The following is a 19,867-nucleotide window of genomic DNA, read 5'->3' on the forward strand; positions in this document are numbered from 1 at the left end:
CTTGAGGTAACAGAAGTACCTAATACATTCAGGGGATTATCATCCTACTCCACTTTCCCTCTTAGCAACAATCATATGTCCGGGATTACCCCGTGTCCGGCATTACCCCATCATTTTTTTCCATTTTGTTTTTTAATTATAACTTATTAACTATAGATGTTGAGTTATTAAAAACTGGTTACTAGTTAGAACATTACTCCTACTTTGCATTGATATGATTTTCACTGATGAACTTTATTTAATCTTGTAGGCCTACCTGTGTAGCCTTAACGAAAGGTGCCCGGGATTACCCCACTTTCCCCTAGTCCAAAATGTGCAAATTTCAGAGTAACATGCAGAAATGACATGTTTTTAACAGTAGTCATGGTAGTGTAGCCTACAGTTTTGATGAAATGTTCCAAGTACATCACATGATCGATTTTGTCATCCAACCAGCAGGCTCCAATCTGTTCACAAAAAAGAAGGCGCACTATAAAATTATAGTCTTTACACTTCAACACTTTAAAACAAAACAAACAAAAAAGTCACAGGTCATCATAATTTTATGTTGAAATTCTGGTCATTTTGGGATTCACGCTTCTAATCTTAATTGTTTCTTTTGACTGTGAAAATCACATGTATGTGAAAATCGTGCTTAAAATGACCAATTTTTCATCTATTTTTAAAGTTGAAAACATGTGTTTTAGAGAATTAATGGATTTAAGGGTGTCCGTTAAAATTTCCAGGCTGACCAGCTCCCAGAATTTACGGGGGAAAATGCCCGCGAAAATTTACAAAACTTTAATCAGTACAATCTTTGCTTTAGTTGATTTATTTAGAATTTTGCCGAGGGGTAAAAGGGAAAAAATTGCTCATTGAGGGGTATAAAATTGCTCATCGAGGGGTATTACAAAATTTTCATGACCCCTGTATATAACTATCTAGCTCCCCCGTTGGTATCTAGATAATGGCGCATCCCTTATCGGGTGCCGGTAGCGGTATGTAGAATACATACCGGCGCTATTATTGAACTTCAAGATCCATGACCTGTCTGGCATACTCTATCTTTGAATTCAATCACATATCGTATTTAATTTATGATAGTGATATTTATCGTGTTTATATTTGTTGTTTCAAGCGTTCTTTGGATATCAGTCAGCACAAAAAAACCCAAGAATAGTCTTTAAAAAAGACAATCATACATCCATCCTGAGGCAATGTAATGTGAAGTGCAGTGGTAATAAAGTCAAGAAGGTCGCCACAACCATGACAAGACTGAGACAAGAACGAATGTGCTGTAGTGATATTTTGTTGTTTAAAGCGTTTGATCTTTGGATATAATATACCATTATACAGTCAACACATTAAAGAATAAGGTAATAAGGTATAATAATCATTATATCATAGGCCTAAAAGCCAAATGGAGGTAGATCAAGGTGACCATGAGCTACCATGATGACCGCAAGGATGTTTTTATTACTTTGAGATGTCAGTGACGGCAAATAATGCTGAAATAACCAAGTTATGAAACCAATGGAAGGTACCCGAGAAGATCAACATTCCAATTTGCAATAGGCCTGCACGAGTTTTCACTTTTCGTCAACATGGTGAACATTTGCGCACAAAAACTCACAAACCAATAGGGGTGCACATTTAGAACTCGGGTTTAGTTTCATAAGGGGCTGTGCAATAATTATGTGTACCCCCGGGGTGATGAATTTTCAAAATGGTTCGCCAAAAATTGCTTGCCCCCCCCCTTCGGCCGTGCCAAAAAATCTTTGCCCCCCTTTTGACGTGCCAAAAAACCTTTGCCTCCCCTTTGACGTGGCAAAAATGGTTTGCCCAATGCCCACCCCCCTTACACATGCAAGATTTTGGGGAACCCGAATTTCAAACCGTAAATTGTCTTTTCATATAATGCGAGCGCAGCGAGCAGGAAATTTTGCATATTTGAAATGTGTTCCTAACGTTTTCCTACACCTTTTTAAGGCGTAATAAATGGTGACCAAAATATTGTGCCAACAATCGCTTGCCCCCCCCTTCGACCTGCCATAAATCGCTTGACTCCCCCGCCCCGCCTTTCGAAAAGCAAAAAAATGCTTGTCAGCTCTTGTCCGATGATATCACCCATTTTGGCCTGCCAAAAAATCTTTGCCCCGCCCCTTATAATTCACCAGACCGGGGGTACACATAATTATTGCACCACCCCTAACCTACGTACTTTTAGTATTCCTGAATTATTTGCCGTCGCTGAAATCTCCCGGAGATCACTTTGATTTACGAAATCGACCCTCATTTTGGCTATAGGCATATATAATTTTTGGTGGAAATAAAAGATAACCTGAAACATAATCATGAGCATACAAAAACTCTATTTGCTCAAAATTTTCGATTCGTCACTCTGCCGAATTCATAACGATATATTGAATACAATACCGCTCTTTTCAAAGACAATAATCGTACAGGTGTGAGTGAAACGTACTTGGACTCTGCATAATGATAAAACATTTCCATAGAATTACGATCCAGGTCTTTTTGCCTTGCAGAGTTACAGCGTCTAGTGCAGGGCAATACATTCAAAAACTGTTTTACCTATATCGCTATGGCAATTAATCCTGTTACATCACTACTTCTACAGCTATCAGAGTATATGGTAAAGTGGTACGAGATGTGAATTTAGATTAACAAAATATCAATGGAAATAGAAGTGTCTGGGCGTGCTACCCTGATCGAAACCGACTGTAACATCATGCAGTTATTGTTGCCTACATGTATGCACACAACACAGGGGCACTCACAATAGGCAATTGACCCCTACTGGTAGCGCTGTGTTGTAGATATAGGAGATGAACTAGTTTATAGCGTCATATATCAAAAAGTATAAAAGCTATGATTTTAGTACTTGCTCTATGTTTCAAATACTTATTCGTTTCAAATCTGAATTTTCAACCCGGTCCAAGCTTTAATAACGGGGACCATACATTTGTATGAGAAAGAAATCCTACCATCTATCCAAACTCCCGTGTTATTCCAATGCACATTTTGCTTCACCGGGCCGCCCTGACTTGGTCGCATTTGTAAGAGGGGTGTCCTGAAACCGTAATAGGTACAAATTTAGTACTTTCTGTCAATCAAGTATAGTTTATTCTCTACAATATGCCAATCTTTATATCATTAGCATAGTCCTTATAATAACCGGGGACTGCCTTGATGAGTAAATGACAGCAAACCAGTGAAAAATACCCCAAAACTCGGTCAGTGGAGCTCCGCCCGTACATGTCAATAGCGTCATTATCGATTGGATTAGTCGACCGTAGCGGACAATTCGATCGCTCATTGGATTAATATTATCACGTGGTAATAAATTTGCATTGGACAATCGATTACTATAATGGTTTAGTACTGCATATCTCGGTTCAATCTTCACTAAGCGGGTTTATGGCTGGAAAGGTCACGGTGAATTTGCCGTGGACATAACTGCACTATGACGAGGTCTTTTATCATGGGTCATCTGCCCCGCCTTTACCAGATGAGCCAAGGGGAGAGCGAATAAGACATTTTTTTAAAATCCTGCGGGTAATTGAACCCGGGACCTCTCGCACCAAAGGCAAAGACCTTAACCTAGTGTGCCACGCTGTTCCATGCGCATAATGCTCGTGGACTGGATTAAGATAAGAAGTGATTTTCAAATTGTTATAACTCCAAAACGGAGGGGTAAATTATCAAAATTCAAAAAATATGTGGTAGCTGCTATCATACAATGACATACCATATTCCGTTGTTACGTTGAAAAATAAGTTAGGGCACAGTTCTTTCAGTGACACCCTGTATCTTAGTCCAGAGATTAAAAAAACGAAATCCGAAATCGAAGTTTCCGTAATAAATTTGCCGAATCTTCCCGAAAACGTCTGTTGACCATACCATAAATGAAAGGATTTAATACATGATTGATTAGACTAACGTATCGCAAAAATCTCACCAAAGTGTACATTGTATAATTGTTCGCTTTAAGATGAGATAATACCTCCTGTGAGATCCTGAATGTTGCCATCACAGGGATCCAGGTAAAAATAAAAATCACTGTTGTAATCAACAACATTTTGGTAGTTTTAGATTTAACGGTTCCAGAACCCATGGCAACATTGGCTGATTGAGCCGTTGGCTGTTGTGGAGCTTGTTTTACTGCAATGGAGACTGGATTGTCTCGACTTCTGGAAGAATTTGAAGAACTTTGGGGATGGATATCACCAGCTTCAGTGTTCTCGTTCGCAGCTCCAATTCTCTTGCGCTTTCTTAACATCCAATAAATTTTCGAGTACAAAATTATCATGATGAAAACTCCAGACACTCCAACTGCGTAAAAATTCACAAAAAGCATCTGCAACAACCACATCGGGGCAATAAATAAACATTTTAATCCCAGATCTGGGACGATTTTCAACCCTTCTGAAATCAGTGGTGGTGTGCTTAAAACAAAGGCTACAAAGAAGCAAAACGCAACTGTTATCTTTGCACGTTGAACGGTCATATAGTGAGAATGGGGCTTGCAGATAGCGAAATAACGATCTATAGCAATAGCAGTGGTTAGCAGAACGGAGCAGAACATTGATAAGAACGGTAGAAAGAATTCAAATCGACAAATCAGTTCACTTGTGTTTTTGTATTTCGCATTAGCAGGCAGTGATACAAAGAGTGCGAAGGGTCTGATAAGGGCCTAAGGCACTCCGTAAAGTCAGCTACAGCTAAAGCGATGATGAAAATATGAGCGCTAAGTTTGGAACTTTTTGATGTATAAACCAAGATGATTAGAGTGTTCCCTGGTATACCAATAATTACGAGAAGAACATCTATCAAGCATTTCATCCATATCCATGTTTCAATCATGGCGTCTAAGAAACGGTAAACTGCCAAGAATAATCGCTAAAATTGGATGATTTGAGTCCGGGATTTGAGTACTTCTCTCAATGTGCAGCAAAAGAACGTCAATCGTGCATGGTTAACCGGAGATGAAAACAATCCAATCATATCACCAAATGGCCAGAATGCCGGTATGTTTAGGTTTTGCCTCTCTTAAGGGATCTGGAATGAGCGTTTTGAGCGTTTCGACAGTATTTTTGTGGCACATGAGACCACATCAGACATATCGAATTGCATTCTGAATACGAAGAATGTCTTTCTGATATCAAATAATTTTCATTTTTGAAATTCACGATATAATACAAATTTTATGACAAATTATTAAAATTTGATATTTTTCACATTTTTGATATATAACAGTCCTCGAAGTAAATTTTATAAATCTAATGACATATTCTTATGTATGTAGCTGGGAGGAAAAGCCGACGATCAATTGAAAATTTTGACCTTTCATATTGAAGATATAGATTTTTCCCCAAAAGACCTATTTTTTTTTTATTTTGGGAAAAAAATCCATATCTTCAATACGAAAGGTCAAAATTTTCAATTGATCGTTGGCTTTTCATCCCACCTACATACACTTTAAGTATAAATCATCAGATTTATAAAGTTTACTTCGAGTATTGTTAAATATCAAAAATATCAATTTTTAATGATTTGCTATAAAATGTGTATTACATTGCGAATTTCAAAAAATCAAAATTATTTGATATCAGAAGGACATTCTTCGTATTAAGAATGCAATTCGATATGTCTGATGTGCTCTAATGTCCCACAATAAATAAATACTGTCCAAACGTTCATACCCCTTCCCTTAACTAACTAAGCAAATCGCCACACCTCGCGCCTTACCATCTCAACGAGTCAAAGATTAATTTTTCCTTTTCCGACAAAAACCTGCAAGGCAAAATTGATTTTTTGTTGTTGTAAATTAGGAAAATAAAAATGTGAAATACAATTAGTTTTTAGGCGATTTTAATTTCCGTCATACCCTGGAGCAGAATTAAGGCATGGTTTACTATAGAAACGAAAACATGTTTATACAGTAGTCGGAAATTTAATATAATTGTGCAAGTTTGTTATTGCTAACGTCTAAAATTTAATATAATTGTGCAATTGTGTTGTAATAAATGTCATGTGTTTGACCTTTTTAACATTCAATTCACTACATTATTCTAAAGATTCATCGGGCACTTACAAGAAAAAGCACTTGCAAGATAATTTCATCCAGTCATGGGGCTTGATCAATATCCATCACTGAAAACTTATATTAACGTAAAGTTAGTCCAGATGGTGCCCAGATGGTACACTCACCACTAGACCACGGAGGCACTTAATCGTGAAACTTATTATCAATACTTATCATGTTTAGTATGCTTACCTTAGATTTTAAACTCTGTAATCGCTTGTGAATATCCAAAATATCCCTAAATTACATTAAAAACCATCAGAATGCTCTTACAAATATAAACAGTATAATGTTGTTAAACAATAATGCTAGTGCCAGGTTGTCAATCCTAAACTTTCCATTCCGACAATATGTTTAACTATAACCATGATAACCATGACAAAGCAATTTCCTATGTGTTGAACATGCATGTTCAAAGCGGTTGCGCAATTTAGTATTGCGAAATGAAAGTTACGAAAGTCATTGGCTTGACCAACCTAAGGCTAGTCAAGTCGGCTTGACTAACCTAAAGCTAGTCAAGCCGGCTTGACTAACCTAAAGCTAGTCAAGCCGGAGGAACTCGTCAGGGGCGATTGCCATTGCGCCAATCTGACACAAGGTCAATTTCTACAAACTTTTACGTCTGTTTGGAAGCATCATAGCCTGATGGTCCATTTTTGGATGGTAAAATGATTACTCTTGGGTATATTGATTGGAGGCAATGGCCGAGATGGGGTTCGAACCCACAACCTTGCGGTCATGAGTCCGTGCTCTAGCTAATATATAGGCCTACTGCCCAAAGTATGTTAAAGGAGTATTTCGTGATCCTAGCATCCTCTATTTATGTCACTTTTCATTAGATATCCACGAAAAAAACCAAAAAAAAATTTCCAAAATTTCAGTTGATTCCGATTTTGCGTTCGCGAGTTATGCATCGGATTATCATCAGTGACACTGCTCCATAGGCAATGCGTTGTAATTTCGTTCTGGTGCACCAGAACGAAATTCAAATTTCACGATATCTTTGCTAAACGAATTTATCTGCAAGAAATATTTTGTACATAAACGTTATGTAGCCAGAGGTTTCCAGTGATATAAAAATATCAACTTTTTTTTAGAAAAGTGGGGGGATGAGGCTATGGATCACGAAATGCCCTTTTAAGCTGATATTTTTAGGAGGTCACATTTAAAAAAAATCTTTGATTTCAGGAAATTCGTTCTTGGCAGAGCAACTCGTTAATAGGCACGTGTGCTTATTATCGAATTTTTACGGTAGTACAGCCAAACCGAATTCTACTCAAACCGGAAGGTCGTTTTTTTAAAGGAAATTTTGTTTAAAAAAAAAGATAAAAGGAACCTGTCACCCAAAACAAACCCGGATTGACTTTGCCATGCATGCATGCATGTGCACAACTGTCACGGTAAGCTTAAATATTTTGAATTATTAGCTCAGTTCCAATAATTAAAACATGCAAACGATCGAAATTTGTAGTTACTACAACTGATATTCATATTAGCTCTATAATAATAACGTTATAGATGTCCGCATTGTCCAGGTATACACCAGGCATAATTTTATAGTATGTATAATCGACTGAATATTCGGTCTACACCAGGGCCCAGGCACAAAAAGAAACTCGTCAGTCAGTGTCAGTTAGCATTGTTTAATATTCGGTCTACACCAGGCACAAAAAGAAACTCGTCAGTCAGTGTCAGTTAGCATTGTTTAATATATATTAGGTATGCTAGGTGAATTCAAATTTGCCATCAAACTGCATCATTTTATATATCAAATCAAAGCCCTTGAGTAAACAAAGCCAAAACTGAAAACCATTTTTTCATAGCACTTTCCGTAGCAAAGTTACATCTTGTCAAAGATTGACTTTCATCAAAAAGTTTCAGCTAGCAAAATTCCCCAAAACGGCATTTCGGGGTGTTTCTAGATTAGTCTCATTATGATAGCAGCTTTTTTAATGGAACTGCTATCCAAATCCCTCTAAAATTCCATGTGCGAGTGACTTATCACCATAAAAAATCATATATTTGGGTCAAGTGAAGTATAGAAAACATATTTATAAATGTATGTTTCCTTCTTCGGCCAGTTGTTTTAAATTTCTATGTAATGTAAATATGCATTGACATTGTCGGCGAATTTGGCTGACTAGCAAATGTGTTAAGGTTTGCCTGGGTTACCTATATATTATTCATCCTTGCACAGACCATGAGACTGTTCAATAAGCCCTTTTGCAATTTCAGAAAATTGCAACTGCACATCGTCACACAGTTTTTCAACGACAGATAAACACGAGGAGGCTGCAGTGCGTTTCCAATGCGGTGAACTTCAACTGTGCCGTTTGCATAAAAACATCTTGTACTGGAATTATGCCGATTATTTTGTCTTTATTTTTTCATGATACATTGTATTTGATTTAAAAATATATTGATATCATGAAGAAATAAAGACAAAATAATTGGCAAAATCCCAGTATAAGTTGTTTTTATGCAAACGGCACAGTTCTCCGCATTGGAAATGTACAGTAGCCTCATCGTGTTTATCTCCAATTTTATCGGCAAATATTACCCATGATGCACCATGATCTGAAATTGCGAAAGGGCTTATTAGACCTGCCTGCATGTCTTCGGTCCTATCCTTCAACATACTGACATTTACTGGCCTGAATGTCATATAAATGTTAAATAAAGATACCGAGTTACAGTTACTGGAACTAACTGTTCAATAACCTGTTAATTTTGGATTATTCTGAAATATACATTTTGTTAATTTGACCTTGCTTTCTCATTTGACACCCTGCTCGTGAAAAACGAACAAGAATTGACCAAGATATGACCAAAATCAAAAGTCACATTTTCAACGATTTTCAATGGGAACGCATCGTGGTATCGTGCACACACTGACAAGCACCACGGGCCAATCAATAAAGCACACAGTGTAACAGGCACAATTGAATCGTTAAAATTGCAACTTTTCATTTTGGGGTTTGAGAGTTTGGAGGCGCATATCTTGGTCAATTCTTGCTCAATGTTCACAAACAGGGTGTCAAATGAGAAAGAAAAGTCCAATTAACAAAATGTATATTTCAGAATAATCCAAAATTATCAAGTTATTGAACAGCAAGGATGAATATAACTGACGAGTTTCTTTTTGTGCCTGGTGTAGATGTTGCATGCCATAGGCATGATTGATAGTATGTCTGGTTCCATACAGCAATACTCTGGTTAGCAGGTACGAATAATTCTGCGTGAATTGAGACGTCGGAGCCGGTCAAACACAGAGGACTAGCCTACATCCTGTATCCTACTATCACTCAAACAAGCAAATCTCTTCACGAATTCACTCACCTTGCGATCCTGCATTGTACATCATCAGTTGAAACAAACATCTAAGTTTCCAAAAACAACTTTGTCATTCTTCAAAACTACAAGTAACTTCATAAAATAAAAAATTGAAATCCTACTACTACCCGTTATTGAAAATTTTGTTCGATTTATGTCAACCAAAAGAATGCACGAGTCGAGTTCAGTTGACCAAAATGGTATCTGCTGCCTATACCCTGTGTGGGCAAGTCATACTTCAGTATGACTTGCCCTGAACGTCATATATATGTTCGGAAGAGACGGATACCGATCCTGCAGAATAACTTACATAATCGTCCATTTCATGGAATCCTGTTGCTCAGGATTGCCAATTTCATTTTTATAGTCTGTCAAATGCGCTGTGGATGTGCTCCATTAAATCACAGGTGTGAAACTGACTTTATACCACTCGCTCGCTTTCGCAGAAAAGCCAGCCTCGTGGCACTGGGGCATGACGTCATCATGGACGTATGCAAAATTTCCGACGGGCGTCATATAACCCGTATTGTGATTGGTTGCAAGCCATTCTTTGAAATCGTAAGCCAATCAATGAACGTGACGGCCTTTTACGGTATTAATTAATGTGACCCCCATGTGACTCGCCAGTAAAGTATGTCTAACCTGATTGGTTTACAAAACTACTTTGATAATTGCTAAGCCAGTCAGCGTGCTCGATGCTTATCAACCTTGTAGAGGTTTTCGAGAGGCGAATTCATGTGGTGATCCAGCGATCGAGTATAAATTCAGCTTGACAACTGCTCTCGCGCGAGATCGCAGGTGCAATAACAATATACATGGACACAATCACTGACAGTTACACAATGGAATAATGAATTATGACATGCATCGGCTTGATTTTACGATCGAAGTAGCCTAAGGTTTTTGGCCTGTCCCTGCGTGAATATCCCAGTTTTTTGCGGACACTTTGATAACAGGTAACTTTTATAGGTCATAGGGTAGAAACTATAGTTGTACAATTTGTACGAAATATACATTTTGTTATAGGCCTAAAATGTTTACAAAAATATATTGGTCCACACGTTGTGCTTGTATTCAGTTGTTCAAGGTATATCTGCTGCCTCCTGTCACCTCAGAATGATGTCAGTATCAAGCTGCTTATTAAATATTCATGAAAAGGTCACAATCGGTGGATCAGATTGGTTGAAATCAACGCCACGTTTTTGACCTTACAGGGGTCAGAGATATGCATATTATTCATGTATGAAAACAGCGATGCGGATATAGTATCATCACCGGGACTGAGAAATGCGACATTTTCGATGTTTGTACCGGGGAATTTCAGACACGGAGACTCTGCGGAGATTTCTACAAATTCGTCCAAAGGTAACCAAAGGGTTGGGGATCGCATTATTAACTATCACTAAATGTTTCAGAATTGAGGTCGGCTAAAAAGTAGACAGTTTCGGGGACTGTAATTGGTGTAGATGTCACATTTTATTTGACTTATTTGACGTTCAGCACAAGTGTTTATCTTTACTCAGGGTAGATTGATAGGTCATGTAGGTCCTGAGGCTGACTCTAGCACTTGATTAATTTTTTCATTATTAAACTTTCAAGAATCAATTTACATACATTTGTACATGTATGTAGCTTACACTTGAACATTTTCCAGTCATGCCACTGTCACATATTATGGTCAGTGTAAAATATTTTGGGTACACATGGTACACAAACAGTTGTCATGACTCATGTTGTAGTACATGATCATACTAGTCCTAAACCTTAAACATCATTTTCCGAGGCGCGGAAGTACACCAAATTGGTGTCGGGTGACCTTTGACATTATTTTATGGCGAGTGACATGCGGCCCTGATTTGGTAAAATGATCTAACTTGAAATTAAAATTGCTGTTTCGAGAAAAAGAGCTTTAAAGTTTGAACACTTGAAGTTTTTCTTTTTGAATAAAATAAATTATTAAACAGATCTAATGTCTTAGAAAATATAAAAATCTCATTATTTGTCGGCATGGTGGTGATTTGAGGATGTCACCAATGGAAAGAGCGCCCTCACATTACCCATGATATGGACTTATCTCAAAATTTCCAAATTTCAAGTTAGATCGTTTTACCAAATCAGGGCCGCATGATGGTCTTTCAATTCACGCCAAGTGTCCTTGACAGGCTTGACTATGCTTCAGTGGTCATGAAAGAATTTAAAAGATAACCTCTGCCCCAATAATCCCAAGCTATTGTCTGAAACTGCACCTCTGAAGATGTATGGTATTAACTCAGTCCTCAAATGATAGTCATATAACGACCAAAAGATAAGTGACTGACTAAATTGAGGACTGAGTTCCACAGTCTATGATCATACATGAGTAACTACTACAGTACTAGTAAAGTTCTACAAATTTCAAACGTTTTTAGATTTGTTCTCAAGTTGTGAAGTGCCAACACGGTACACTGTGCATACATTTCACTTATTCTGCACAGTGGAATAGATAAAATATGCATACATTCATTCTGTGTAAGACACCGACCTGTCGAGCTGTCATGGTAAGCGCCACAAATCATGACAATCATGGGGAACCAACTTTCAAAAATTACTAAAGAAAATGCAAATTGAGAAAATTGACTGGAACAGAAGGCCCTGTACAAACCAATAGGGATTTCATGAGGGTTGTTTACTTGAGAAGCAAATATACTGGTATCAACCTTCTTCAATTGAGAGGTTTTGGTAGCAAATGTGGTATCGAAGTAGAGATAACAAGATGCTGCCCAGGACTGTGTCAATCAAATTGTCACAACATAAAGTAGGTTTAGATTTATGACGGGTTATGTAGGCCTACGGTACGTAAGTGAGGAGTTTCTTTTTGTGTTACATAATTAAACATCTTTTAATGTATTCTTTAATTTTCAGGTTGCTCATAGTAATTGGTAACCATGGTGAGTGTATCAAGACTACCTCTCAAAGCTGTATTGGTGGATTTAAGTGGTACTCTACACATCAGTGACAATGTGATACCAGGGGCTGTCAAGGCTCTTGCAAGGTAGAAATGCATTACTACAAAGTAAATGAAGTTAGGCTAGGGACACTGGATCATATGCTTTGTGGTAAATTTGCCATAGAAAAGGCTTCTTCTATGCCTCTCCTATCTGGATCCCTCAGGATCAGGATGAACAGTAGCATGGAGGAGAGGCACATAAAAGAAGCCATCTGTGGGAGCATATGATTATGAGCAACCATCACTAAACATAAGAGAGAGACTCTACTTTAAAGCCATAATGTACATGTACAACCTTATAAATGAAGTTGGTTACATTTTGTCAAACCTGATTTTATGGCATATTTTTAATATTTACACATCACCTAAATGAAATCAGTCAGTCAAATTTGTTGTGTTTGTCAGGTCAACACAGCAATTTTGATATGTCATAATTCACATATTTAAGTCCCCCTTGGAACTCTGGCCACATCAGGGTTTGGCATATGTAGCAATTTTAGCGGAAACATTATTTAGGTTAGGCGATGTCCTTATGATATTAACATTCTGTAAAACCAAGTGCAGAGTATTTTTGATGAAAGCTAAATTAATCCAAGTGCCCTCCATCCACCAATTTCTAACATTATGGAGCTTGAGCAAATAAATTGCCAATACAAGCATATACAAACAAACAAGTATTACCGGTACTGAAAGACCAGTCTAATGTTTTGGCATATGTACGGCTGCTTCATATTAAAGGAGTATTTCGTGATCCTAGCATCCTCTTTTTATGACATTTTTCAGTACATATCCACGAAAAAAGCATATTCCCAAAATTTCAGTTGATTCCGATATTATGCTTATGCGAGTTATGCATGATTATGTGTATTACACTGCACCAGAACGAAATTCAAATATCACAATATCTTTGCTAAACGAATTAATCTGCAAGAAATATTTTGTACATAAACAGTATGTAGCCAGAGGTTTCCAGTGATATAAAAATCTCAACTTTTTTTTGAGAAAAGTGGGGGGATGAGGCTGTGGATCACGAAATGCCCTTTTAAGTTAGCTGTCATCAAAAAACTCTATGCATGTAGACAAGATTTTACGGTATATGTTTACATAATTGTAAAAAATTGGTATACAAGCTGATATTTGTGTAACAGGTTGGCCAAAATAGGGAATATTTTGCTCTGCTACACCAGGTAAATGGAATTCTGCTCCAGGTCAAAATGGCCAGAATAGCCAGTGGCGTTTCTTTACCTTGTTATATCTAACATTAATCTTTCCTGAGCATTTTTCCCCTTTCCTTTCTCAGTATCAGAATTTGGCCTGGTATTGGGAGTACAAATATTTTCTTGAATAATTGCAAATTGGCAAAATGCACGTAAGTTATCAGCAAGTAAAGTGCAGATAATGACCAACAATTTATTTAATTATGTAGATTACGGAACTCCAAACTAAAGGTGAAGTTTGTGACCAACACAACCAAAGAAAGCATGACAGCACTACATGAGAGGTTATCCAAGCTGGGATTTGACATTCAGATGTCCGAGATATTCTCATCACTAACTGCTGCTAAGAATGTCATCACAAACAACAAGTATAGGCCATATTTTCTACTCTCAGAAAGTGCCAAGAAAGATTTTGAAGGCAAGTTATATATTTTACATATGAAACGTTCAGATGCAAAATGCAATATATGCCATTTTCAAACTTTTTGCATTAAAGCTACCAACATTTGCCTGATAATGCTTGCTGTAATTTGACACTCTTTAAAAAATTCAATGTACATTTTTGAAACTATGATCAAAAACAATACATCTGGGCTATCTGCATTAAAAATTGTATTTAAATTAATCATTTTTTTGCAGACATTTTTGCTCATTATCTCGGAATGTCCAAACTGTAGATAGCCCTTTGTTGCACTAAACCCTCGACATGTTATTTTTATGGTCTAGATATTGGTTTCCCACTCAGATTGAGATGCTGCTCTGAGGAGGGATATGTCTATAGAAAGTTGTTCAAAAATCTTTATGAACGCTGCACTTTTGATGCTAATGCATTTTGTTCTGAATGAGTATTTTTTTAATTTGTAAAGATGATTTCTCTAATGAATTGGTGCCATTTCTTTTACAGATATTCAAACAGACAACCCTAATGCTGTTGTTGTTGGATTAGCACCAGAATGCTTCAACTACCACACCCTTAATGATGCTTTCAGGTAAATGTTGATACGTACCCCTCCCTGAATTTTAATGCTTCTGCCACCACTGGTAAAAACTTATGTGTTTTGGGCCACCAGGAATAAGCTAGTTAGGGATTCAGTCATGTTTCACGATGGCAGGCCTGAGCAAAGTAAACCAGACATGCTGGATTGAGTTGTTAAACGGTGGTTAACAACAGTGAAACATAATTGGAAGATTTAACCAGTGGTGGAATCTGAATTCCCTCCAGGATGGGGATGGGATAGGGCATGGGACAAAGTGTTTCGGGGTATAGGCAAAAATTTGCAAATATTTGAAATCTAATATAAGCTAATCCACTCTATTCTAAAAGATGCACTCAAATATACTCCACCTTGATTATCACAGATTGCTGCTGGATGGGTGTCCACTCATTGCCATAAATAAGTCAAGATACTACAAAAGACCTGATGGATTGGCGCTAGGTACAGGGCCATTCGTCCAGGGCTTAGAATACGCAGCTGACGTGAAAGCAACTGTAGTGGGTAAACCAGAGAGGGCGTTTTCTTAGAAGCTTTAAGAACGATGAACTGTAAGCCACAAGAAGCTGTGATGATTGGTGATGTGAGTGTTTCTAGACTGATGTATATTTCTGCCCTCCGAAGTAAAAATGGGCTATTCCAGTTGAAATCCATACACCCCCTATGGAAGACAAAACCTTAACCTTCCACACAGGGAGTGTGAATTTCAAATGGGGTTATTACCTAAATGGGTGACTCCATTAGAATTCTATACCCTCTGTGTAGGGGATTAAGGTCATGTTTTCCATACATGTAGGGGCTGTATGGATTTCAACTGGAATAGTCTCAGCATCTGCAAACACATTGCAAAATATATACTGTAGTTTTATCTGGGTGATATGTTTTTGTATCAGTCTACTTAATTCCAAGTCAAATTGCAGTAACACCATAGCAGATACTGCAGTTATAATTAGGAGGTTAATATATTGAATGTGTATGGAAGGTTGTGAGTTCGAATCTCATACTGTCACATTCCCTTGCTTTTTTTTTCAAGTTGGGTTGTGTGCGGGTCGAGATGTGTGTTTATTTGTTGTCTTGTTTAAAGCCTTAATGTATGATTTCCTTCAAATTTTGAATATTAACATTATATACTCAAAATGCTGAAATAATGCTAGTAATAATGATCAGGAAGGGTTTCTGTCCATTTTGAGCTGAAATAACAAGGTAAAGTGAAAGAAACATTGCTGGTTATTTTGGCTGTTTAACATGCAGTTCTATACGAGGACATAATGTCATAATTTTTTAATTATGACAGTATGTCGAACTTTGCTCTGTTGACTTACAAACACAACAAATTTGGCTGATTCCATTTAGGTGCAAGTTGGGACATGTGTAAACATTACAAATGCCAAAAAATCAGGTTTGAAAAAAATAACCAATTTCATATTATAAGATCATACATTATGGCTTTATTTGTAGAACTTTAGGTTGGTAAACTGTTTGTTCCTTCTTATTAATTATATTCAGTTTCCTCTTGTAACGAGCAATTATTCTCCGGTGTGTTAATTTGTTCTTGTGCAGGATGCGTAGCCCCAGTACCTACTTTATTTGAATGTGTTTGATTTTTTTTACAAAAATTCCCACAAATTTAAAAATGTTTGTAAATTGCTTTGTATAAATTGCATGTGACATTTTAAAATGGGCAAGTTGTCCAAATGTATTCCAATAGGTTAATGGCAGAATCCACATCTCTCTATGTAAAATGCTCCCTGCCCTCTGAAATTAAGGTGTTTTCAGGATTTTCATTAAAAACTGCAAATAATACTAAATATTTCATCTTTGTACTTTGCCATCTAGTGTATATTTATGTTTTTCTCCATCAGGATGCTAGAGATGATATTGGAGGTGCCCAGGCTGCTGGGCTAAGTGGAATCCTGGTTAAAACAGGTGAGCTGCAAATAACACATTTCCAATATATCTTCATTTTGTTCATTAAATCCTCAAGTCAAGCTGTGCACCCACTCCTAGCTCATGGCAAAAAGAAAAGTTGTAAATCAATTTTAAATTCATAAGAAAGGTTTTTTATGCTTTCAGAGTGTTTGCATTTAAATTATGATTCAAATTAGTTTGAAACATGAATGAAGTAATGTAAAAGTAAAATATCCATAATCAGGCTTTGTTGGTAAGTTCCATGTAGTTTTGAAACAGGTTCATCAAGTTTGGTACAATCTAAAAGTTTTTGATTTGTCAAAACCAATTTGAAGAAACTTACTTTATTGCTGACAGTTTCGTCAGTGAACCACTGATTTTTTCGAAGCTTGATGTTGTTGTGATGATCCAACAGCTGATGACTGGCGGGAAGTTATGTCACTTCCGGTAGCAATGTTAGTCTTGCTAGCAGTCTCCAACAGTGGATCAAACATGTGTTTGATTATTATTATCATGTGAGGGCGCTGTTTGAAGACCATCAGATGGTGCAGGATGTCTCAATAATGAGTTAATTGTATACTGCATGAGACTTACTGCTTTGACCTCTGTTTTAAAGTTCTGTATTGTTTTCCTTTTCTTGCCTCTTTACTCACAGGAAAGTACCGTGATAATGATGAGAGTAAGATACACCCCGGTCCAACTCAAGTGTGTGATGACTTCCCTGCTGCAGTACAACATATAGTGACACAGATGTTATGACATCATCTACTTCTGACAGAGTAACAAGTTTGTGCAATTTTCCCCCACAGATGCAACACTCATTTTTGATGGTGTGGTATTGAACATAGTTTTAAGTTCTTTCACAACTGAACCAACATGTAAACTCACACGATGCAGTGGTTTTATTCATTTTGCAACCATCTTTGTGTGAACATCATATACAGACAACATTATTGTTGTCAGATGGTTTTCATCAAAGAACCTGTATGAAAATTTACATGTTGGATCAGTTTTGAAGAAATATCAGAAGCATTTATAGTGATCACAGAGGAGTAAGATAAGACAGAGCGCGTACCACCAGTCAAAGTCTCCGCCTCATCCGATAATGAGGGCCGATTGTTCCATGAAATGCGACAGGCGAGACTGCTACGCAATTACCGCGTATTTTCATGGTCTGTCGCGTAATCGCGAAAGCACGCAACGCTCTATCGCGTATACGCGAAGGCACGCAGCGCTGGCGTGATTGTTTGACACAGCACGATCGAACAATCGGCCCTCATGAATATGCGAGAACTGGTACCATACAATACACGGAGACTTTGACTGGTGGTACGCGCTCTGTCTTATCTTACTCCTCTGTGTATGTGATGTGATCTGATCCACTCAGGCCAAAGGCATCGATTTTGGATTGAGATACAGGCAAAGATATATATGAGCAATTACCAGTAATCTATTAAAGCTCATTTACAACTATGTTGTATGGTGGGGATTAATAGATTTCAGATGTTTACTGCATGTGCTGATATTGATCAAAATCACCTTCTTTGGCCTAGATTGGTGGATCAGGTAGCATCATAATTTATCTCTCAATAGCCTCCTGACAATTACTAAAGTGCTTTTTACTTCCAAAAGGCAATATGTCATGTACGTCATGCATGCATATCAATATGCTGCCTTTGTGCACATATACATGTATTAGTCAATGTGTGCCATTTAATCCTGCATCCGTTGTCAAAGACACTTGTGTCATTGCCTCTTGAAGTGAAAAACACTATAGTCAAGCTATTCGGTGGTATGTGGAAGATATAGTGCGACCTCTCTGCTGAAGCTATAGCATGACCTTTTCCTGCCGACAAGCTGTATGTCGCTAACCTCCGTAAGCTGTGTATAGAGGTAAGGTTATGCCCGATACATTTATAAGTTAAGTTTGACCAGGGGTGTAAATTAGCTATTTTGGCACTGGTCAATTGGTCGGGTAACTTATAAAAGGTAACAGCCACTTTTATCAGCCTGACAGCTTAGTTACCAGCTGTTGGCTGTCAATCGCATGTTTTATTATTCCTGTATGTGTCAATGCAGTATGAAAACCTTCATTTTTAAGGAGCTCGATTGCACCAGAGCTCCTACAGCTCTCTTTAACAACATTCCAGGAGTATGATTTATTGAGCTCCTCACTACTTGAATCCCTATGTTTTAATACAGATAGTATAAGATTGAGCTCCTTGTTGAGCACCGTAGTAAACTCAGGAAAGTGATTATCAGAGCTCCTGCAATTTTCAAAAATGAAGCCCTGACTATGCTACACTAGCTTTCAGAGAAGAACATCCCTTTCTTGTTCTATCGCATCCTATTCATGAGCGACATAGGCAGGCCTTTGTGTTCCCTTTGTGACATGCAGCTTGGACGTGTAATCAGCCAAAATTAGATCACTGGCCTGTTGTTATAATTGTGACTCCTCGCCACAACTGAGCCCGGATGTCGCCCGGATATTCAACCGAAATATTCTGCTTGAAATTAGCTTTAAAATGATGTATATCATGTCTATAGTACTTGACATTTATATACATCATTTTAAAGCTAATTTCAAGCAGAATATTTTGGTTGAATATCTCAAAAATGATGATTGGCGACATCCGGGCTCAGTTGTGGCGAGGAGTCACAATTGTGTGATGTTCGTCATCTAATTGAAATGGCCAATCAGAACTCCACTTCTGTGTTTATACTGGGTTCGCTCTCAAATTTAAAACAAGGGCTGGTTTCCTCTGCCAGCAAGTGTAATTATATGTATTACTTTGTGCTCACTGCTCAAGTATTAGGTTCTTTAATACAGGCTTTCCACAAATCATGCAAAATAAGTTATTTATATAAATGCGCATCTTACAGGAAATAGTTTTGAAATGTTTTTGAACAAGCAAATAGGATATATAATAGAATTATTACAGTTTATTTTATGCACTAAATAATTTTAAAATAATTTTAAATAATTTTAAAACAATTTCATTGTTTTGAAATTATGCTGCCATGAAAAGAAGATGCACATTTTTTTCTCTTTGCAATTGGCACAACATAATCACAACTATTCACAAGGTGATGACATACTTTTCAAAGAGTCGAGCTTGACAAATTGGTTTGAAGTCTGGATAAATGTTGTGTCAGATTGTGGATCGGATTGGGCTCGGCTTAGAATAGGGTCTTCAGAATAAGATGTAAAGACACGTTTGAAGGGGTATTGGCAAGTACCTTATTATGCAACAGATACATAAAATTACATCAAATTGAGGCAACAAAGAACAGTTTGAACATTTAAAAACCTTAAAAGCAAATTCGTCTTGACATGTTGTTTTCA

At 37.3% G+C, this 19,867-nt stretch overlaps 1 protein-coding gene across 1 annotated transcript; it reads left to right on the plus strand.

The window, feature by feature from the left end:
• The first annotated feature begins 12,318 nt into the window (after positions 1-12,318).
• Positions 12,319-18,964, plus strand: LOC140141768 (haloacid dehalogenase-like hydrolase domain-containing protein 2). Its single transcript, XM_072163636.1, is given in 7 exon segments — positions 12,319-12,449; positions 13,831-14,039; positions 14,526-14,610; positions 14,981-15,135; positions 15,138-15,196; positions 16,476-16,539; positions 17,177-18,964. Coding segments are annotated over 7 exon segments (783 nt in total). The 5' UTR covers positions 12,319-12,342; the 3' UTR covers positions 17,281-18,964.
• The last annotated feature ends 903 nt before the right edge of the window (positions 18,965-19,867 follow it).

Source organism: Amphiura filiformis, chromosome 20 (assembly GCF_039555335.1).
Source record: "Amphiura filiformis chromosome 20, Afil_fr2py, whole genome shotgun sequence".
In the NCBI taxonomy this organism is placed as follows: Eukaryota; Metazoa; Echinodermata; class Ophiuroidea; order Amphilepidida; family Amphiuridae; genus Amphiura; species Amphiura filiformis.